The 24,703-nt window shown below is 35.9% G+C and overlaps 1 protein-coding gene across 2 annotated transcripts; it reads right to left on the bottom strand.

Moving 5' to 3' along the window:
• Positions 1–338: 338 nt before the first annotated feature.
• On the bottom strand, positions 339–23,891 carry LOC137385283 (TBC1 domain family member 23-like). 2 transcript variants are annotated; one of them, XR_010977751.1, is made up of 5 exons: positions 23,761–23,891; positions 19,211–19,340; positions 6,418–6,632; positions 659–822; positions 339–628 (listed from the first exon to the last, which is right to left on the bottom strand). XR_010977751.1 is itself a non-coding variant. In XM_068071723.1 (4 exons), the coding sequence occupies exons 1-4, from the start codon at positions 23,822–23,824 to the stop codon at positions 770–772; spliced, it is 462 nt and encodes a 153-aa protein (XP_067927824.1). In that variant the 5' UTR covers positions 23,825–23,891; the 3' UTR covers positions 339–769. The 2 variants fall into 2 exon arrangements, 1 of the variants encoding a protein (XP_067927824.1); XM_068071723.1 differs by having other exon boundaries at positions 339–822.
• Between the last annotated feature and the right edge of the window lie 812 nt (positions 23,892–24,703).

The following is a 24,703-nucleotide window of genomic DNA, read 5'->3' as shown; positions in this document are numbered from 1 at the left end:
GACAAGGTATCAAAGGTTTCATTCGCTCTGACAGCCTTCGAGGTTGAAGTCATTTTACAATGTTATGATTTTAATCTCAACCTTTCCAGCATTCGAGTTGAAAGGATTGGAAATGAATGACACACATGGCTCAAGCTGATCAAGGTCAGAAAACCTCTCTGCAAATCTACAGAAAAAATGTTCATCTTGGCTTTGAATATATCCGAAGAACTTAATCACATCTGATCCAGTGACCAGCTTGTTCCACTGATCGACCAAATTACTAGACATAACTGACACTCGTCTAGCCATCAGACGATAGAAACTGCTTACCATTGAAGCGTGCAATTCATTAGTACTAATATGACATCTATGTTTGGTTGTAAAACATTTAATTGAACGCAATGGGTGTCAATAAGGAAGAAGGTTGTTCAAAGCAAAAGATAGGTAATTCCCAAGGAGAGAATATACCGAGCTGGACTAGTATTTTTCTCAATAGATATGTGAAAACGAGGAGGGTAGGTGGCAAATTTCAATCCCCTCAAGTCCTATTACAGACAGCACAAAGTGATCTGGAGGGAGGCATAGAAGTAAGTATATTATATTGTTATTCACATCACTAGCTTTGACGCATCATTTAATTGCTCGCCTTGCGCCAGTGACTTGCGAATAACCCCACATAGTGGCTGATTGTATTAAGCGAGGTCGTTGAAAGCGTTGGTCGATCATCGTTTGGTAATGCGTCAGTGTGTTCGCTAACCGGTGTCTTTTTGTCTCATAGATGATGAGATTATTCTCTTACTGGAGAAACTCTGATGTGTTTAAGAATCCTGATGACGGCATCTGTAATACAACAATGGTAACACTTGTCAGAACTTGTCACTCCATGGCAAAGCTGAAAATAGTTTCTGCAATGCACAAGCCTTCACACTTATTAGAACTTGTCATCCTAGAGTATAGTTGATAACAACATATGTAATACACCAGTACTTACATCTGTAAGCAATTGTTACTCTATGATAAAGTTGAATATGCAATGCACAAGCTTTGACACTTGTCAAAACATGTCACCTTATGACACTGATTGATAACACAAGTCGTGACACCTTTTCGTAGAGTGGCGTTCTATTAAAGATGGCGTTCAAATAGAGGTTTTACATTCAAATAGAGGTTTTATGGTAATTGTAAGTTAAGAAAGTAGCACATTAGGTAGTATATATACATGTATAATATTATAGAAATGTTAGGAAATTATATTAGACTAATTTTATTTGTATTATTTAATATTAAGGTTTTCCAGCCCTATTCATAGCCAAGTATCTGAGTTGTCTTGGGAAAAAGTAAACACCAATAACTCTGATTTTGCTTCTCCAAATTATCTCCTTTGACTTGAGTTCTACTTTTATTGAATGTCTCATAGGAAGCAGCTCATGCTGATAAAGGTGGAACGAGACAGGTTTTTTAAGTTCGAGACGAGACTCGAGACACTGTCTTGTAAAAATTCGAGACTCGAGACACGAGACAGTAAAATAATGAGCATTTGGTGATGATTTCACTACACAAGTACTAGCTACTTGGTATATATAAAATTAATAAAACTATTTTTAAATTGAATTTTCGCCTGGTGTAAACGATTTAAATACAACATTTTAATAGTGATATGCATGTAGTTTTTGTAAACAGAAGTGACACAAACAACTCTAAAATACCGAAGTTATATATTCTAAGAATTTTGAGCTTGATTGATCATAATTATTATAAACATATTGCTTTGTACATGTGTATTTTTACCATCTATTGAATAGTTCTTACTTTTTAATGTAATGTGTAATGAAACCGATAGCCGTCGCTCTACAAAGAAATACCGCAACTAAAAGAACACACGATAACACTTTCATTCTTATCGTTTCATTAATGTTAAGTTTTGTTTGTGTATTAACTGTAGTATGTGAATTATATTTAAATTGTACTCATGAAATTATACTAATTACTGTATACATGCACATGTATATTCTTATATTGAGCTAACAAAACGTAATTGTTAACCGAACACGGACTATGGTCGACACGGCCTTTCGTTCGTTTCTCCGTGTCCAGGCAAGTTTTACTCGCGATTGGTAGTATATACGTAAAAGAGGCCCGAAATTTTATGAAGGGCAGTTGGTGTTTAGACACGATACGATAAAATACAGACATTTTACCCGCAAAAGTCTTATTTATTAAATTGGATTATCTGAAGAGTAATTAGATATGACCCGGTATCTGTTTTAAGGACACAGAACCGAACTAAAATATAACAGGGCCGTTGTCCGGACTGCATGATTAGACTCAGTGGCCAACATAATCAATAGCAACAGGTAGTAACGGACCGGGTATAACTTTAAAGGCAGGTGCCCGCAATCCATTACAATATATGGAGTTGTTGCTACCGCAAGAAGCCATGTTTTAACAACCGTGCGCAGGTGCTTTAGTTCTATTTCCTGTCTCGAGTTTGGCAATAGTTAAGTCGAGACCGATACGAGACGAGACAGGTCGATACTCGAGACGTCTCGTGTCTCGTTCCACCTCTACATGCTGAGACATATCAATAAGGCTGGTAAGAACATTCTCTCTGTTTAATACTTCATTGAAAAGAGTTGTAATTTTCTGCTTAGAGTCTCCAAACAGTCATCCCGGCATGCAAGTAGGCTACTGATTGGTCTCTTCATTTGTCATTGTCATGACTACTACCTGCGCACACTGTGCTCAACTTGTCATATTTTCTTCAGGCTGCATCTCTTGGAAAAGCACTCATGAGCTCATGATAACGAGATAGTCTAACATAATTGCCAGAAGTCTTGTCATAAGTATGACAGCAGACTGATGGAGCGTCTGTTCCATCAGAGCTAGGCCATTCAGTATTCTCCGCTGAATCTTATAGTGACCTTGTTGATGCCCACTAAACTACTAAACCCAAGAGCGAGCGACTCCAGAGCTAAAGCTAACCAAGCTACGGGTGTTGATGTACTCGCTTGAACTGTGGAGGCCCTTTCTTACGAGTGGAAGAAGATCAGTTGGTATAGGCCTAGTCGACTCCACCTTAGTCGACTCCACATTAGTCGACTCCACCCTAGTCGACTCCACCCTAGTCGACTCCACCCTAGTCGACTCCACCCTAGTCGACTCCACCCTAGTCGACTCCACCCTAGTCGACTCCACCCTAGTCGACTCCATCCAAGTCGACTCCACCCAAGTCGACTCCACCCAAGTCGACTCCACCCAAGTCGACTCCACCCTAGTCGACTCCACCCTAGTCGACTCCACCCAAGTCGACTCCACCCAAGTCGACTCCACCCTAGTTGACTCCACCCTAGTTGACTCCACCCTAGTCGACTCCACCCTTGGCCCTTTGTAACACTACCAGACTGCTTAAGAAAAAACCTCCAAATTTTTACTTACTATTGAAACAGTGGAGTTTTGACAATTTGCATCCAATGATATGCAATGTATATAGTTTATGATGACAATAATAGTAAATAGCCTCAATAAGAGTTGCTCAGAGAGACCTTACACAGAGTTGTAATGTTGAACTGTTTCTTCTTGGTTTTATATGAACAAAGCTGAACAATCGGCATATTTTTCACTGTTCCAAACGACAAATTGGTCACTTTTTTAACACATTCATGGACTAAAGAGTATTCATGAATCAAGGCTATACGATTGTAATAAACCGTGTTCACTCTTTAGTTATTATTCATAATTCGGTCTGAAAACTCTAAGTACAAGCTATGATGGCTCAAAGGAAGTTTTATAAAATACAGGATAGTGATAGAGAATTATTTATAATCCCTCAATAGTCTAATCTCTTCACAAATTCCAGATTTTCCTCGGAATTGCTGTTGTCATAAGGACATTAAAGATGTACAGAGCAGTCTATCATGGAACAACTAAACAACGAGTAAGTGCCACAGAGCTGTGGGTTGTAGCCAGCTTCGTGCGCATGAGAATGCTGTGACATTTTTCGGAGACATCATGCCAATCATAGAAATGATAGTATCTTATAAATCATTGCTGTCAACTCTTGTATGATGAGAAAAAGCAGCGCAACTCCAGTCCATTGCGAGAGGAGGCCGAGCAACCGTGAAAGCATCTATCTAATAGCTAATATAGAGGTAATGATCATGATAGTCTGCTCACAAGTGCTTGAGGCATTTTTGAAGATTTTTCATGGAGACGAAGGGAATTCGACTTCAGGTGGGAACGTTTTTACAATTATACATATGCACAGATATACACATACATAAATACATACATATATACATGTACTAGTTAAATGCCCAGTTTTACATGAGTTATAAAAAGGCTTTTGCACAGAAAATTTTTATGTTTAATCAAAAAATATGACATATACCATTCTAACTTTTAGATGAAGGTGTTTGTTTGTTTTTGGGTGTATTATAAGTTTAATTAAGTTTATGCTGTATATACATATTTATAGCATTTTGGGAAAGCTTGGGCACATATATTTTTTCTAGTAGTTCAAGCAGGCTACTGAAGCCGAAGCTGAGTCTCATAGGAAATGCCTGAATGGCACAAGCGCTGACTCTGACCAGTCAGCAAGCACCGCTGATTTTGAGAATAAATCCGCTACTAATGTCAACCAGCTATTTTATATTTATAAATTTTACCTGCATATTTGGTCTTAATTTACCTGCAAGTATTCACAAACCAAAAACAATGTGTCATCTGAGACATAATGCAGATGCCCGACACCTGCGGCAGCATTGTGATGCCATATTGACTGAGTTCTAATCAATACTGACATATCAAGTGAGTTTGTAAACTCATTTCCGTAAGTGTACACACTGACAGTAATGTCAACTAGAGCAAGGTCTAAATATTACAATAATTTAATCCAGACCGAATACCTTAATGAGCATCATTTTTACTGCACTTCAGTTATTTAGAGATCTTTGTAGAAAAATGTATCAACAATCAAAACCATCGAACAGATGTTACTAGAGTTGCATAAAAACTTCAACTAGTGAACTCGTGTAAAAACTTGCCCCATTGTCAGTTATGTAGTCATACTTCGACATACGTGCTTAAAGTGTTCCGTGACTGAGCTCGTATGTCAATTTACTCATGCCTCAAGACACTATTTCCTATATAAAATAACTAGATACAAATTAATCCGCTACCATAGTATGAAAAAATCTACAAAAAACAGGATAGTACCGTAGAAAAACGTGTTTTTAATTGTTATAATTCAGTACCTACGCTAACAAAGTAACAAATACTTATTTAGTTGTTATGATCTACAATAAAATGTAACATCACTGTGTACACTATTGTGAGTTTTTACCTTTGAGACAGACGTAATGGCTAAGTGCGGTCTGAGAGAGACTGGACAGTAACGCATTTGTTACACAAAACTTTTGTGACGCTACGCAACAGAAACTTTGAATTTAACTTAAATGAAATTAACTTACTAAACACACACTTGAAGCTAAGTTTGAATCTCTTACTAAACTTACTCTAATTTCTAATTTGGTCATCTTAACTTTTTATTATCTGTTTCCAGTTTGGTGCTTTTTGCCTTTCATTCACTATAACATTTAGCCAGTCTTTTAAAAACTGTTTTAAACTGACTTGAGGAAAAATACTAAGTGATGCTGTTTTCGAAAGCGGTGTTTCGCGTACTTGGCAGCATAGTGGCCATCGAGACCGCTGATGTTCATATCTTAAACTACATACTGTATATACACATATCTCATACTCGCATCTCAAGGAATAAACTTGCTCAAAATTCCGCCTGTGTCTTGATTTTCTTGTATGTTTGGGCACTCGTATGTCGAAGTATGATTATACTGAACAAGGGGGTGTCAGCACACTTTTATCGCTGGCAAAACAAGGGTTACACATATAAAACCAGAGAGTTGGTGAGGACTTACATGTATGTGTATTTCTATGATAAGTCATTTAGATAGAGAGAATCATAATAGTCATCAAGTTGAAATAGCAAGGCAGCATCATACAGAATTTAATCAATCGTTTGGCAAATTATGAATGGTGTGTGTGTCAGGTGTTGTACTCACAAACCAGACCAGGACTATGGTTAATGGCTCATTAAATAAGTTGACACTAATTACAAGACTGTGCGCAGATTCATTCGCATCTTTCCTACAATTTTGATAAATCTCTATTTTTTTATTTCAATGAAGGAGACACAATAGTTGTTCTCTAACATAGGACTCCAGGGTTCAAATTGACATGTGGTTCTAATAGGATTCACTTCGTAAGTTGGTAAAAGAATTTAAAAACTACCAGGAAGGATGGGATACCATCCCAGCTCTATGATATCATCAAATAAATGCTGAGAGAGGGGATTCTTGACAGGAAGCATGATTGATAGGGCTAGATAGATCAACACTCAGCTGATGCACGTCGTCGTCTCACCTGCTTTCCTAGGAATGTTGAGCTTGTCGGTATCTGTGACATGCTCTCCAGTTCTCTCTCGTGATCCGTATTCAAGCTTGATCACATCAGGCATTTTAGCCTTTTTTGTTATTCTAAGGATGGTGCTAATTTTACGTCTCAGTTTAACGATATATCTGTGTTCTACTTCTGTCATCCTGAGGATGTAGAGATGCTTGTCTGTGATGACCAGATGGCTGCAAAAGACACACCTGTATCAACCAAAACAGCAGACAAAATGCAAATCTCCGGGGATAGGAAAAGGAGACAACTCTCTCATTTGCATAGTACTATATAGTGAACAAAAGCCATTCGTTTTACAAAGTCAAAACAACATATTTTAGTATATTTAGTATATTGAATATCTTAATACAAAGTAGTGCTATGGAATCAAACAATTGAAGCCCATCCGACCTATCGATGCAGTCACCCAGCGTAAAATGTAGGGATTATGAATCCCCTGCTGTTATCTGATGGTTATAACGAGTCACTCATATGATCATAAAGATATGTTTCTACTGTCAGTCTGCACTTCATATTCTCATCAACATTGTAATCCTTGACTGTGAGAATACTGAGCAGCAACCTCCGATTCACCCGCTACAGCGTCTGAACATCACTGCAGAAGGGCTTTCTTTAACGGATTGTTATACATTCGGTATCTCAGCCATGTGATTATTTAGTAGTAGCTTGCAACTGACTACTGGCAACTTTTAACTAGCAATTTACAGCTGGCATATTAGAATTATACAGTGGATGAAAGTAGCTGAAGTTAACTAAGGATGAGCCAGTAAATTTCCATTAGTCAGAAGAAGAGATGAGTTGTTCATGAGTAAGGAGCCATACTACCGTTAGATAAAAAGTTGTAAGTAAGCAGCCAATCAGAGAGCAGTAAAATGAATCACAAACCTTTCATCCCATAACTGTTACGCATGTAATGACTGTTGATTCACATTCATCAGATTATCTGTTTCGCTCTAGCTGCTCTTGCAACATTTTAGCTTTTAAACTTTTCACTTTTTTGTGATATACGGTTCTATGCACCTTTACTCAGGCAGCAGCACAAATGCATCAGAGCAACATTTGAATTTACCATCTTGTAAATAGTCAGCCAAAGATAATAACTTTGAATTAGTTTTGTCATGAAGCCCAACGAGAAAAGTTATTTAGACCTGTAGGTCAGCAGGAGAGGTTATTTAGACCTGTAGGTCAGCAGGAGAGGTTATTTAGACCTGTAGGTAAGCTAGAGAGGTTATTTAGACCTGTAGGTCAGCAGGAGAGGTTATTTAGACCTGTAGGTCAGCAGGAGAGGTTATTTAGACCTGTAGGTCAGCAGGAGGTCAACAAGAAATGTTATTTGGATCTGTCGGTTAATAAAAGAAGTGATGTAGACTTGTAGGCCAACAAAAGAAGTTATTTAGGTCTGTAGGCCTGGGTTGTAATAACTATTTACATCTTTAAAATTAGGTTAAGTTTTCAACAGAGCAGATTCTTGAACATGATTAATTAAACATGGTTGTTGCCATTTAGCGACTGGCAAGTTTGCTTTTAGAGATCCAGGGCAATTATTTACGCAATGGCAGCAAAACTGCAGCTATCTCTCTTCGTGACACACAGAGCTGCCGATTACAAATAACTGAAGTCCACTAATGTAGAATGTATGTACACACCCTGTGAGATATGTTACATGTGTGTCCACACCCAGCTAGATATGTTGCATGTATGTACACACATGGTATATATGTATGTTACATGTATGTACACACCCTGTGAGATATGTTACATGTGTGTCCACACCCGACTACAAATGTTGCATGTACTGTATGTACACACCCTGCTGAGTATGTTATGTGTATGTATATATACACCCTGCTAAATATGTTGCATGTATGTACATATCCTACTAGATATGTTACATGTATCTACAGTTCTGCTCGATATGTTACATGTATGTACACACCTGCTATATGGGTCGCGGTCACAGAAACCATGGTTAAGTCGCAAATCACGAAGTTGAGTTATCCGACTTTACAGTTCAACCAACTGAATTTATAATATTGGTAACGATTTTTGTAACACGTGCATCTGGGCCAATCAAAGAGTGATCTTTCTGAATCTAAAGTCAGTTTAAATAATAAATGTTTTTAACCCTCGGGGAAAAAAAACCTTAAAACCGTTGCTATGCTAAACAGGAAGTACTGAAAAATGGTGTCCGACAAACGTAATCGTTTCTTTTTTGCCGATTTGAAAGATAACTCTGACATTTTTGACACTTATAATGAGTACTTTGGTATTCCAACTGATGTCAAAAGCAGTGAAGGTAAAGGGAACTACAATGATATATTCTTAACGATTCTTATAAGATTATTACAATATTTAATTATAAGAATAATTATTCGAATTTACAAAATCAAAGTATATAGTGATGGTGTACAATATGTTACTGTTACTATTTTTTTTAAGATTTTGTTGATCATACTACGGTTGTGCTCAATATCGCGGCACTGCCAAGCCGTTTTTAATATCTGCAAAATAAGTAATACATTTTCTTATAGATATACAGCTATTTCTATGACAACCAGCTAAAATCTGTTTAGATTTTTAAAATCTGCATAATTTTTTAGATATAAAGACGGAAATCTAGATAAATGTCACAACCTCTTGATATTGGTTGCTATGACGTTTTGAAATGTAAACAAAATTGTACATTGGTTTTCGTTTCTCAAACTTTAACACCAGTTTTCTCAGAACTATGTTTTTGCACTAATGGTAAACGCGCATTCAGTTTATTGACCATAAAATCTGCTGTAATTAAGCTAGAATCAAAGTTCTTTTTGCAAAATAACTGTGAGGATTTTTCCTTCTGCTAGTGTAGATAACTCTAAATCTTATAACCCTGACTTAACCATGGTTTCTGTGATCATGACACATATATGTTGCATATATGTGCACACCCTATTAGATATGATGCATACGTGTACACACTCTGCTAGATATATTACATGTATATGTACAATCCTGCTAGATCGTAAGAAAGAGATATGTAGGTAAGCTTGTGGACTGACAGCTGCTATAAACAAGTGCACTACTTAAAATGATGTGCTGCCGGCATGAGCTAATTATTAAAATATTGCCTATCAATCTATTGATTGCAGCTGCGCAAACCTCCTGCCAACAATAATCATAAGTGGATTGATGTCAATCAAGCTATACATACTGCTTTTTTATGGCGTAGCCTTTATAGGAGTACATCAAAATCAATTAATGTTATAATTTTTAGATTCAAATGCTTTCAAACTATTATAACCTTCGAATTAGCTGTACGCATTAAGGAGCTCAGGGCATTTGTTTCTTATAAAACGTTCCGCCAACTGTGTTTGTAATAAAGACTTAGTGAGCAGCTTTATTACATCTAGTGCACAGTTGGCAGCAACTACCGGTGCTGCTTGCAAATAGAAGAAAGATGCATCTCGATAGCTGCAGGCTAATGTGAATCCACAAAGTCTTAGCAGTTCTGTTTTTGCCTTGATGTATAAGTTTTGCCACTACAATTAGTGATAGCTATAGAGGCAGCATTAACCATATAGGTAGCATTAAATATATAAACAACAATAACTATATAGACAGCAATAACTATATAGACAGCAATAACTATATAGACAGCAATAACTATATAGACATCAATAACTATATAGACAGCAATAACTGTATAGACGGCAATAACTATATAAACAGCAATTACTAGATAGACAGCAATAACTATATAGACATCAATAACTATATAGATAGCAATAACTATATAGACGGCAATAACTATATAGACAGCAATAACTATATATACAGCAATAACTATATAGACAGCAATAACTATATAGACAGTAATAACTATATAAACAGCAATAACTATATAGACAGCAATAGCTATATAGACAGCAATAACTATATAGACAGCAATAACTATATAGACAGCAATAACTATATAGAAAGTAATAACCATATAAACAGCAATAACTATATAGACAGCAATTACTATATAGACAGCAATAGCTATATAGGCAACAATAACTATATAGACAGCAATAACTATATATACAGCAATAACTATATAGACAGCAATAACTATATAGACAGTAATAACTATATAAACAGCAATAACTATATAGACAGCAATAGCTATATAGACAGCAATAACTATATAGACAGCAATAACTATATAGACAGCAATAACTATATAGAAAGTAATAACCATATAAACAGCAATAACTATATAGACAGCAATTACTATATAGACAGCAATAGCTATATAGGCAGCAATAACTATATAGACAGCAATAACTACATAGACAGCAAGAACTATATAGAAAGTAATAACCATATAAACAGCAATAACTATATAGACAGCAATTACTATATAGACAGCAATAACTATATAGGCAGCAATAAATATATTGACTGTAATAACTAAATAGGCAGCAATAACTGTATAGGCAGCAATAACTGTATAGGCAGCAATAACTGTATAGACAGCAATAGGAGAATGCAAGCTGTTTCAGCTGAGAATCTCTGGTCTACTGCGCAAGGTGTAGGCAACTGTAAAATCTCTATTTGAACACCCTGGCACTCTTTTTTCCAACTCTTATCCTATAGCTGCAGTCAAATATAGGTGGCGTTCAAACACGAATATTACAGTATTTTGAAATTAAACACGCATTAACTGGAGTGTCTAGTGCTTCTCCATGCCAATAGTTTGGTTTAGCTACCCAAATACTGACTGTTTTTTGGTCAAAGTTGTTGGTTAAAAAGTCAATCACATTCAATAGTTTCAGCGCCAACCACTGCTCATACTGATAATATATAAAAATAAAAATATAAAATTTTTTTTCCCGCAAATAGCACAAATGTGTCAATTCTATTCTGATATTTCAGTGGTGCTACCAAATTTGAACTTCCTCTTCCTTTCTCATAACTTCTTATCTCTGTATAACAACAACTCTTCCTGTAAAACTTCACAACGCTAAGCAGAAGAGCATTTATTTTAACGAGTTTTACATACAAAATAGTTAAACTATTAAGATATGTCCTAGTCATAATTAGCAGTTGTCGCATGACACTTTTCAATAACTGCCCTACATACTGACACTTGTCAATAACTGTCTTACATACTGACACTTGTCAATAACTGCCTTACATACTGACACTTGTCAATAACTGCCTTACATACTAACACTTGCCAATAACTGCCCTACATGCTGACACTTGTCAATAACTACCCTACATACTGACACTTGTCAATAACTGCCCTACATACTGACACTTGTCAATAACTGCCCACACACTGACACTTGTTAATAACTGCCTTACACACTGACACTTGTCAATAACTGCCCTACATACTGACACTTGTCAATAACTGCCCACATACTGACACTTGTCAATAACTGCCCACATACTGACACCTAGTTTAACCAAACACGGGCAGGCTTTAGTTCTATGCATGTACATGTAATTACTTCTGGTATTTGGTTATGCCCTACTTGTTGTTTTCTTATGAAGTAGTTTAAATACACCTGAACATGTTGCAAGAGTTACTGAAATAATCAAGACTTTTCTAACAAATAAATACTAAAATTCAACATAATAACTAGTAGCTATAACCTTGGCAAACTTTTCAAACGTCGTAGCGACGATATGATATAACTTGTAACGCTGGAAAGAGCCATATATATATTTCTTAGCATGGCGTAATTGAATAACAACGCATTAGTAATTACAGTCAAACATGGATAACTCGAACTTCATGGGACCGAGCGAAAGTGTTCGAATTATCAGAGCGTTCGAGCTATCAGATTACTGTCACAAGTCCATGTATTTACTTACTTATTAGAAGATACATGTACATATACATATATGGCTTGTTTCAAATTAAATGCTTCTAATGTAAAGTTTAAAACGTTTTCATCAAAAAGTATAGAGATTTTTCTATCACTTGAGATTGGTTTGTTGTTTGAGGTGATGTTATTGCCAGGACATTTTTTAGATTGGCGTTGGCAAAACTTGATCGTTGTTGAAATGCTCAAAAGAAAAGACATTTTTTTCTTTTGAGCGTTTTACCTACGATCAATTTTGCCGATTTTTCTTGAAGTTTATGCAAAGATTACCTCACTTTACCTGGGATTCGTTAAGAGCAACACTCCGAGGCAGTTCAATTAGAAGTTTTACGAGGTTTTACGGTACATTGTATATCACTCACACTTTTTGAATGGATACTCATTGAATGTACAAACTTATTCTGTGTTTAGGTCAAACGATGAATAGTTTTTTGTAGCTAAGACAACAGATACGTTTAATTACAACAATCTTTAAGACGTTTTAAACATTCAACATTCCGACGTTGATTCAACACGGAATCAACGTCGGAAAACTATTCATCGTTTGACCTAAACACAGAATACATGTACGTTCAATAAGTATCCATTCAAAAAGCGTGAGTGATAGATTGATATACAATATACCATAAAACCTGGTAAAACTTCTAATTGAACTGCCTCGGAGTGTTGCTCTTAACGAATACCACTTTCCTTGCTTCCGAAGGGCGATCGCTAAGCGGATATTTGGTATAAATCAAATTTCACCTAACCTTTAGAAAAGTAGTTGACAAAAATATTTTGCCGATAGTGGTAATAACGACGCTTATGAATTATGAAAAGTTGAGGTTTACCTCTATGGCTTGGAATAAAGTGATTTTCTAAAGCGATAACAACCGTTTCAGTAGCCGTTGGGCAAAAAACAGTTCCAGTTAACAGTGTTGAATTCGAGTTATCAATAGCAATTCATCATTACCTGAGAACGGACCAAAGAAACCGTTCGAGTTAACCATGTGTTTGAGCTCTCCGTGGGCAAGATATCCATGTTTGACTGTATGTTGATAGTACAATCGGGTTTCCTAGCAAATTTTAGTTTATTTCATACTAGGTTTACAAAAGCTGCGAGAATAAGAAAGATGAAGCGATGACATGCATTGCCTATGGCTTGGGGTAAGTTAATATAATAGATAGCAACTATAAGCATGCTTCGAGATCATCAATCTATGAGGACATTACCTCTGGTTAAAAAGTCGTCTTTTCTACAATAACTTTCGCAAAATACGTAGACATCACCGTTGTCAGAACATGAAAACATTCTTATATGTAGTGCAGTAAATGTCACTCTACACCGATGATTCTCTCATACATGTAGTTGAGAATCAAACATACAAGGACTCATGTACCATCATACGGAGGCCTTAGAACTCACATAGCTTCCCTATTGCCAGAGTGTTTCCAGTCTAGCTCCTCTTCAATACGGTTAATAATCTCAGAAAAGTTGCTAGTAAGCTGACTTCTAGTAAGACTGACTTGATGTCTTAAGTTTGATGGTAAAAGTGCAGTTGGTGAGTTTATCTGGCTCTATCAAGGTGGTGATTAGAGTACATTTGAAATGCACTTGAAGTCTACTAGAAGGATACATGAAGCACCTGGAAAATATTTAAGTTTACCCGAAGGGTGATACGCTGAACATAACTCCATAACTTGGGCTTTCAAATAATTAACTTCCTGCAGCCAGATTCTTTTTAACTTAATGCCTATATAACTTGCTTTCAGTTCAATAATATGACATACCATGGTACTGATCATTCAACGCTAGAATATTAACAAAAAACAAAATTGTTTATAAATCAACATACAGTTTTAATTCAAGACAATTATTATTGATACTCATACTAAATTTAAAAGTGATTTACATACCGTAAAACCTCCAATTGAACGCCACCTTTATTTGAAAGCCACCTCTATTTGACCATCACTTTGACATTCTTGAATCGTAATGAACCCATAATAGCAAGTGACCAGTAGAAAGGTGTTTGAAAAATCGTACTATTAATGACTCGATTACAACAATAACAATTGATTCTTTTGTTGTTTCTGATTGTATCGAATTCCGTTTCCAACTCCAAAGCTTTTTGATTTCGTTTATGAAAACTTTGAAAGCCGCACCATAGAAATAATTTATAACTGTATCAGGATAATAGTAGTTCCTTGTTTAACACAGTCTTGATACTTCATTGTAGGTGAAAAACGGTTTATATTTACGATGGTATATGAACTAGTAGTTTTAGGCTAAAGGTTGTGCTTAGCGCCCATGGGGCTAAAAGTTTTTAATTCGTGCAAAATGCAACACATGAAAGTTTTGCTCTGCTAAAAAAATTGTTTGGATGATAATATTGACTAGTTCAGCAGTACAGAAGAAGAGCTGAGGTCAGAAGACATGGGAGGTATTAAATAGCCAGCAAAAGATGAAACCGTTTCAAACGAAAGCAGCAATCAGAATGCAACTAGCTGAGCTAATAAAGCAAACATTTTGTTTCAAAAGTGTTATTTTTTGTTTCTGCAACTATTATAAGCATGGTTTGTTTATGCCACTTGTTTTTGAATATATATTTGTGGCATTTGATAAATTATTATATCATAACTTATAAATTAGCAGATTTATAGCATAATAGTATGATTGCCAGTGCTATGCGCTGTGAGAGATCGTCATGAATAATCAGAATATGGAGAATTATCAAGAAAATCAGTATGGCTTTTGAGTAGTGCAATAGTAGCATGCTCAAAATTCGATGAATGTAATGAGCTTTTATGAAACATTGTTAAATCTATATATATATATAAATCTCAGTGTTTGTGTGTCTGTGATTCTGTGAATCTGTGTTTCCAATTAAAGCTATTAAAGTCTTGGAATGAAAAGCTCACTTTGTGCTGAATTAGAACTCACAAATATTGCGACCGCGAGTTTCTAACCATGCATTTAATCTCTGAGCTACACAGTCCTTAGAATTCTGTCGCCCTTATTATATACCGTATGCCCTTTTCTCAATTGCACACGCTAAATGGCATATTGGTTGATACATTGCTGTGCCCACGCGTTACGATGCCCTGTTAGAAATATGTTTTTACCTAGCTCTATGAAACTTGATGCTTTTTGGTTCTTGCCATACTAAGGTGAAATTTTTCTCTACCAAAAGATATCAACAATAATTTCTCCCAAAATTAAAATTTGGCAGTTATATCTCAATTCAGCGTCGAGCGTTATGATAAAAACGGGTTTACAAGTAGCTAGGTGATAGAATTTTAGTTAAATGTTTATTAAAATACATTTCCTTTATAAAATACATAATTTCCTTCAAACATGTTTGTAGTAAGCTAAATTCATTTAAGTTAGATTCGGCGTTTATGTTACATGTCTGTCTCGAAGGTAAGAACTCTGCTCGTAGTACATTGTAATGTTACATTTTCTTGCAAATCATAACCACAAAATGCACTAAAGGTATTGTAGGTAACTATAGTTACTAAGGTTAACACATATTGTTTTGTTACTAATTTTTAACGATGATTTTTACCGGGAGGTGATTGCATTATATAATTACTATGGGTTCCTATACCACTCTATACAATATTTTCACTTTATGATGCCAACATTAAAACAAATTAAAATCATATAATTGTATACCAAATAGTTTTTCATTGTAATCGTAACAATACAGACTATATTTAGCCATTACTTGCTAATGATTTCACACTTACATTAAACACTTTTATAGTTTTATTTTTCCTCCTAATTTATTTCAACAGAACTCTTCTTTCATGGTATGAAATTTAAAAGTTACAGTTGTTTAAAAAAGTTTCTAACCTTTTGCAGTTGTTTTCTTTTTTCTCTTAATTCATTTGAACCGCACAAAAACACTTTTCTCATGACATGAAGTTTAAAAGTTAGAATGGTAAATGTTGTATATTTTAAATAAAAATAGATTTCCTGTTAAAAAACTTTTTTATTTCCTGGACAATGCCAGGAATTCAACTAGTACAGTTATAAAATAAAGATATGCTTTCAAATTTAGAATGAAATGAAAATTGAAAGCTCCAACAAATTGCAAAACAGGACACGGGCTATAATATGATGCGAACAACAAAATGCGAAGAAGGACACAGGTTATAATATTATAACAGGTTAATTGCAAGCAATAGATATCAATGGGTGGAGATATCTCTTGGCTTCTCAATGCATATTTATTTAGAGATCTTTGACAAATTGGAAGTAAGTTAGTAGATTTCTTGCATCTAAAAGGGCTAATGTCACTCCGCCCAAAAAAGAGTGCAAAATATAGGCGATACTCGCTATACCTCTTAAAGGGTGAAATTTATCTTTCCAAAATTCTGACGAGCTTTTTTGAGAAATATGATGCAAGCCTCTATTTGAACCCCACCTCTATTTACCGCCACTATAGGGGAAAGGTTGAAAAATAGAGCGCCACGAAGTTCATAAAGAGCCTTGACGGTAGATAAGTATGACACTGGTTTTTTACAACGTGGCTTGAAATTGGTTTTATCTATGGAATTGAAATCAATCGATTGATATTAGAATATATATATATATATATATATATATATATATATGTATAAAAGTTATATTTATACACATTAGTAAAAAGAGTGCTCAATGTTTAGAGTAAAAACAGAGCTGATATAAAACTATGTGTACTAAAAAACTACAAGTTTAGTTAAAACATTTTATTACTTAATGTTTCGTGCGGTAGGCTTGCCTACCGCACGAAACTTTAAGTAATAAAATGTTTTACCTAAACTTGTAGTTTTTTAGTACACATAGTTTTAAATATATATGTATGTATATATATGCTAATATACTCGTGTATATATATGGATTGAGTTGATATCGATACATTTATTAAACTAATATATTTTAGAATATGCAAGAAACTGATTTTTACTATATCTATGAAACAAATTGATATGAACACTTTACTGCTTTTATATAAAGAGGCGTGAGCTGGAGGAATGGAATAGTTCCAAGTTAGGTGTATATATAGCGTCTTTTATATATAGCGTACTCTTGCGCTTTAGGAATATATGTCATTACATAAACATTCGCATAATCTTTGAGGTGAGCTCTATCTACCACTCATTGCTCTATCATTTTTAATCTGTTAACTAACTGTAACAAATACTTTTGTTACAAGACCCACTCGGGCTAAACTCGACTCTGTTAGAAAATTTCACCCGGAACATTTCTGAAGCTAGCCGCCATCTGGCACTCACCAGAGCAGGCAGTCTTAGTGGGCTGACTCAAAGTGGTACAGGATATTGCTCTTTAGTTTGTAAGGCAATTTAATTGATACCCTTGAAGCATTTTAGTTTGAAACTATGATTGAAAGGCTAAATTGTCAGTTGCTTAAAAAATATTAAAAGCAACCACGCCACGTTATTATAACAACAAAAGGGCTAAAGATTACCTACAACTTGAAGCATTACAAGAATAACTCTGTACTTCATTTGACTCTTTGAAATACTAATCATAGCAAATACCATGCAAGAATTTTATAACTAGTAATAGTTCTATTTGCATAGCGAAGAATCTGTTAGCTGGTACAGCCTTAGTGCTCCTTGTAACCATGGCATAATATCATATCACATGAGACCCATACCTCAGACCTGATGGTTGGTAGTTCATTTATAACAAGTGAGCCAAGCGTGCAAGACCTTCACAACCCCCAACAGTTTTTAGGGATATAACTCATTAGCTTCATACTAATCAAACAGCGTCACATTATTAGTCGATTAGAGACTCCCTGAGAGTTGCTAGCTGGTAGGTTCACACCTACACGTAGTACTTGACACGCGCCGACAAACTGCTCTAACAAAGCTAATTTGTACGGCTCTCTATTGAAGGAAAAAGTTAGCTAGTTTTTCTATCAGGATGCAGGATAAGTAAAACTTCACAAAGCAAGAATGAGAGAATGCCATACTTGATTTTATTTTAAGATAAGGTTGAAGCTGGTGGTCTTCGTTAAGGTCACATTTTCCTCATTTATATTAGTTTGTTTTGCAGTGTTTTTCATCCTTTTGCAATGATAACGGGGAGAGGTTGCAGGGGGCTTGCAGTAAAGATAATTCAACCAACATGTGACTCCTGAGGGATGTACATTAGCTAGTAGCGGTTTGGATAGGAGGATATGCTAAAGAGTTGGTGTAAATGAACTTTTTAATGCTTATCATAAAAAAATTATGTTTACTAACAATTATTACATTATCTATGATTGTGAAGAATTTTCTTTTTAAAAATAAGGCTTTAGGATGGATGATGTTATTATTATATTTGTTGCTCATGCTATAACCATGTGAGATTTCCACATTTCTGGACTTCATTCATAAGTGTTAACATTCAGAAGTATTAACACTCATAAGTATTAACGCTCAGAATTATTAACACTCAGAAGTATTAACACTCAGAAGTATTAACGCTCAGAAATATTAACACTCAGAAGTATTAACACTCAGAAGTATTAACGCTACTTTTATAAAACATTACTTTCTCAGCAGGCTGCATTATATTGACTCTTCCTCTCGCAGCTGTTTATTAGCAAATAAGGTCAGTAGCTCACCAATTTAGCATCACTTGTTTCTACTAGAATTGCACTGGAGTAGCATTCGTTCTTAAAAAATACAGCTGAGATGAAACTTTATGATTACTCCATCGTACATACATGTACTTCAGTTTTAGTCAGACGGCCAAATGTTATAACCTATTGAGCTACCTGACCTACTCATATCACTTACCCTAGCCAGCTACCTGCCCTGTACATATCACTTAACCTAGCCAGCTACTCGCCCTGTACATATCACTTACCCTAGCCAGCTACCTGACTGCTGCGCGCAGCACTCACCTTGGAATAAACTGCTCGTTGTCCTTGACCTGCTCACAATCGCAGTGAAACTTTGTATTCTTCCTAGAAATAATATCATCAAGAGTGAGAGTGCTTCCAATTTCACTTCTTTCATCGACTCCTCCAGTTGCTGCCAAATAAATTCCTTTTATGTAAAAACATTTGAACAGGAGATAAGATTAGAAGCCAAAGATGAAGAAAACAGCAGCAGTCAGCATAAAGTGATCAAATGAAGAAATAATTCAAGAATAGGAATTGCTGTAAATTTTCTAACACAAAAATGATGACAGGAGTCTTGGCTGATAGATTCATTTTGCTGACAAGGAAAACAACTCTGGCCAACTAAACTCTTTCAAAATATATAAACGTGCATCAGAAAGCAGTTTGTAACAATATGGATAGGAATAGTGATTAACCCTTCTAAGTCCGATCTAGGATATTCCGGGATGCAGTTATGCTCCCTTCACCCTGATCCCGGAGTAGCCGATATTCCAAGTGGATGCAAACGGTTTGGACAGTTTACTGCTTGTCCAGTAATATCATAGCAAAATTAATTTTTTTAATCGATGTATGAACATCCTAGGAGTAAATTACCTAAGATTCTAGATGTCTGTTGGGCACTACGCCATTGTTATTCTCATTTTAAAAAGCACTACGCTACGAGCGCTTTTCAGCATTTTGTTTGCTATCGGTAATTATAGAAAGCCGATTTTTAAATGCCTCTATCATTGCTATTAGCACTGGTCATGAAGCTTGTTCAGATGATGATAAATATGAAGATCAAGACACCTTTGATGATCATTTAGAAGAACAAGGTGAGTAAAAGTTCTGGTAACTAGTGGAAATTAAAATATTTTAGCTGACCAAAACATTTTTATATTATCGTTTCCATAGCAATACAACAACTGTCAATCGAGTGAAAGAAATTGTAAGATTTATAGCCAGTTGCAGTTGATGATTTATTTTGTGTATATGAATATTCTGTCATCAAACGACTCCAGTATTTGTTTTTATGAGGTAGGGATGACAACCCAGCTCATGGAACTAGGAGAAGTAATTGTAGTAGTGTTGGTAGAATCAGTTGCATGCAGGAAACACTAAATACAATGATCTCTTACATTTATCTTTGCATTTAGGAGAGGATGCAGCTAGTTTAGGACTAACTGACCATGGACCAACAACCTCAACACCACAAGAAGATCATGATAGCGATCATGACATGAACGTGGACAGAGCACAGACATAGTACCCAGGCATACAGAGCGTGATTTGCGATGAATACCTGCCTAAATTTATTTCATTGTAACTCTGAGAATAGGTCAGTAAGTAAAATTACTAATTTTAATCTTTTAACATCATGCTGTCAATAATGTCTGGTGAGATGTGATAACTCTGCTAATTGTCCGATTGAAATTTGTGTACTAATTTTGCTGTATATTTTGATCTAATATATATTTTACTGTGAACTTTTGTAAGCTTACTCAGAATATATTTAAGCAGTATCTGAAAAAGTTTCATTGCGATGTAGCATTTTTAAGACGCGTATCGCTCTTGTCAAACTTGGCATACATAAAGCTCCTCTCGTGTTATATCCGTGAGTCTGTAGTGTTCAGAAAAATTGATAGCCAAGCATGCACCACAGTCTGGTAGAAAAATATGTCAGCTTTCTAATGCAAAAAATCTAGAACAAAATCTGATGATCCTAAACTGAACAATCAGTTTTAATGCACACTTGTTTTGATATCGAAATTACATGAAAAATTAAGTAATCATAGTAATACAGTTGATGCATTCATAATTGGATTGGAAAGGATTCATAAATTGGTAGATCCACTCAGCTTATGCATCTTCAACTGATGGACCTTTTGATAACAGGTGACAGATAGTTTACAACTATGTAACTCCATCGAGCTGGTTGTTTAGCAGAGTACCCTAGGGGTGATAATCACTCTATGTTTATCATAGGTGATAATCACTCTATGTCTATCATAGGTGATAATCACTCTATGTCTATCATAGGTGATAATCACTCTATGTCTATCATAGGTGATAATCACTCTATGTCTATTATAGGTGATAATCACTCTATGTCCATCATAGGTGATAATCACTCTATGTCTATTATAGGTGATAATCACTCTATGTCTATCATAGGTGATAATCACTCTATTGTCTATGATAGATGATAATCACTCTATGTCTATCCTAGGTGCTCCATAGCAACATTCAACACATGGAAATGGGAACAACTACAAAGATGTGTGTCTTTGCCAATAATCAGTTTTTTGAGCTTTTAGTTGTGAAGATTACGATGAACTTAATTTTATTACAGTGAACTAATATACATAATAAATGACCAGTGTGATGAGAGCAGCATGCAGTTTTGAATACTGACCAGATACTGCTTACAGCAGCTAAAAATGGAAAAGTTTCCTTCAAACTTATTAATAATAACCATTTCAGAAAGTGCATAAGATTAAATAGGAATAGATTAACAAACGTATAAAATAAGTTCGGTAGCTTATTAGTACGAGATGTAATATAACTTCGACACAAGCACCTGTTAAAGTTTATTGAAATCGGGTTGCAAGGTTTTCTCTGACTGCATGAAACCTGAATGCAATTATGGTTTCAAAGGAGCAGCAACTCTGCAAACAATATTTCTGAAGCATTGAGAGGCAGTGAATACAGAGTGTTAGCTAAACTCTGTCACCTGGTGCTGACTTCAACCTATATCAAGGATCATTCAACTAGTGGCAACCTGCGTGAACAAGTACTTTATGTGTAAAGCTAATTTTAGGCTATGTAAAGTTTCCACAGATTCAAACCAGATAAACTATACGCTATGTGTATTTGCACTGATGTAGAACATCAGCATGAAGCTCAGTTTTGTTGTAGACAAAGCTGAAACCCATTCTGGTTCTGCACTAACATCAAGTGAGCCAAAGAAACCCTTCTCACGATTTTGGGTTTTTTAGTGAGAACCTGTTAGTAGTTTCACTAGTTTGTAGCCGGGTGTAACAGCTAGAGCTACATTGAGATAGTGAATACCTTCCGGGTCGATGCCCTCTCACCAAGATCCCCATGTTTTGATTGCCAAACCAGATATTTTTTTTGGCATCAGCCTAGAAAGCTTTGACCATGAACAATGGCTGGACAATATATCCCCCAATTGTAAAACATTCCTAGCATTTAGGGTGCGAAAATGGGTAATCATGTATGTTTATTTAATGGTTTTTTCGGTCAAAACTTCATTTGAGTTGCCCACGGCTTGCTTTTGGCTGTTGTGGTTGTACACGGCTCGCTCGCTATTGGCTGTTATACATCAATGTGGGTGGCTATAGTAGAAAACATAGTCAGGTATTGATAACTGTATCATGTCAACTAAGTGTGCCTGCTGGATACTCATGGCGTATCTAACAGGATATTGTAAGATGTTGAGCAACCATAGTAGCACGACAGAATGAATAATGATTGATATGCTAACAGAGTGCAGTGAGTACCCACAACTTTCATAATTGTGTTCTGGGTAGTGATTCTCACCTGTTCAGAGCTCTTATGACAATAAACAAGTTCTCCGTTTGTTGTTCAAGTGTTTCTTTGATAAAAACTTAACGTTTAATAATAAATATATGGCCTATTATTATTATGATAAAAATAGTGCCAATGTTCTGAAAGGCAATTTCTGATTTTTCATACATGCATTCATGTGTGTAAACGCACGTGCGTGTGTGTAATCTCTTGATGATCGAGTATGATGGGTCTGTAGTCTTGGCTGGCCCTGTCTGAGCTCAGAAGCAGAGAAACTGCCCATTTGCTGAAAGCAATTTAAGGTTGAATGCCATTCTTGTAACCATCAGGAATTAAAGCCCTGTTGTTCGCAGGGCAAGTTCTTTACAACACTCGGCCATTTCTTTCCGGCATGCATAAGCTTACCACAAAAACAATACATTGATTTTATAATAATATAAAAAATATTATGTACTTAACACAAGCAGAAAAAGCAATTTGAAATGGCCCTGTGAAAACGTTTATATATTTTATTGGCCAACATAATTTGAATCATAGGCATGTGTATTAACTTTGACATTTCAACCAGCTCAAAGATGGAGAGCTTCTTGTGTAAAAGGCAATACCATTTTATAAACTCATGATTCTGCATCTGCTGGCTGCCAAAATCATTTTACATGACTTTTATTCTTGACTGTTAAGCAAGCGTATATGTGTACTATCTCTTTTTGTGACAGACTGCTGACTCCTCTGAATAATTGAAGTTTCTCTTTAAAATTTTGTCAGTTATAAGTAAGTTTGTACAAAAGTGTATGTATCCATTTTATCAGCTAGCCTGGGGATCACTGTGTGGAAATTGTTAGCGCGAGTTTGGATTGGTAACAGTAGAAACACAAAAATATGTACTGGTAACGCAGCAGTGGAAGTTTTTATGGTAGCTGGCTATTATTTTATCGAAAGCAAATAACTGCGAGTCTAGCGCTGCGTCAGTTTGGGTAAGTTTATAAATTCTGGGTAAGTACTCAAGTTACAGTACTTACAGTCAAGAGCCATCAACTGAGCAGTCGACTCACGGGTGTAGAGCGGCGCCTTCCGTTTGTCCATGCCAGTTACCAGTTAGGACCATGTATGAGTACTCACAAGGAGGCTTCTGTTTAGCTAGAGATACTCTACTCAACTGGCAAACTTTCCACGCCAAGCCCACATTTCCATTTAATACTATTAAATATACTTAATTTTTATTGGTTGATGCAGCATAAGCAACAATCAGCTAAGTAGGTAGATTACTCAAGCGCAGGCAAGGCGTGCGGGCTACATTAGCTAGCGGCTGTGTTTGATCAGGGACTAGCTGTTCATCCTCAACGATTGCTAATTTTTCTCACATAAACACTATTAACAAACAGCACTTGTTATCCATATCTCGGCCCCATGATGTGACTCCTACAAGCATAAACCTAACACTGCAGCACAGGTATCATATTATTCGGTTGAACATATGAAGCGGTCATGTGAGTGCTAGTGGTACCCAGGCTATCCTAAGAGTAACGATTATTACAAGTACATTAGGGATGAATACTGCTATAGCCTCAAGTTATTTGTAGGCAACATTTGTTGAGTTGTAAATGAAGACGGGTAAGCCGTAGCTAAGCCTTATTCAAATAGCTTCAGCTAAAAAGCAAACTTGAAGCTATAACAAGAGTAGGCGACTACCAGCTCACCAGTTACCTTATGACACCAACATAACCATTGGTTCAGACAAATGTGAACTTCAGTTAGTTTTCTCTTAGTTACGCCAACTTTGTCTAGTCAAGGCTGATGCTGCTACATTGGCTAAGAGTTGGCTGCTCTACCACACCTACAGACACGAGTCGGTGACTCGCAATTGGCTACAATGTTTAAGAGTGGATATAACATAAAGTTGGTGTTACCTTTCAGTCAATCAGCTGTTGACCAGCATCTGCCAGCTATCAAATCGAAGACTAC

Source organism: Watersipora subatra, chromosome 1, assembly GCF_963576615.1.
Source record: "Watersipora subatra chromosome 1, tzWatSuba1.1, whole genome shotgun sequence".
Taxonomy (NCBI): domain Eukaryota; kingdom Metazoa; phylum Bryozoa; class Gymnolaemata; order Cheilostomatida; family Watersiporidae; genus Watersipora; species Watersipora subatra.
This window is presented reverse-complemented; position numbering and strand designations above follow the sequence as displayed.

Excerpts from the sequence above, each read along its gene's own strand:
- LOC137385283 (XM_068071723.1), bottom strand. The coding sequence starts at position 23,824 with ATGGACAAACGGAAGGCGCCGCTCTACACCCGTGAGTCGACTGCTCAG. Across the intron at positions 19,341-23,760 it reads TCAGTTGATGGCTCTTGACT|CAACTGGAGGAGTCGATGAA; the intron begins GTAAGTACTGTA and ends TTTATTTGGCAG. Across the intron at positions 6,633-19,210 it reads AACGAGCAGTTTATTCCAAG|CCATCTGGTCATCACAGACA; the intron begins GTGAGTGCTGCG and ends TGTCTTTTGCAG.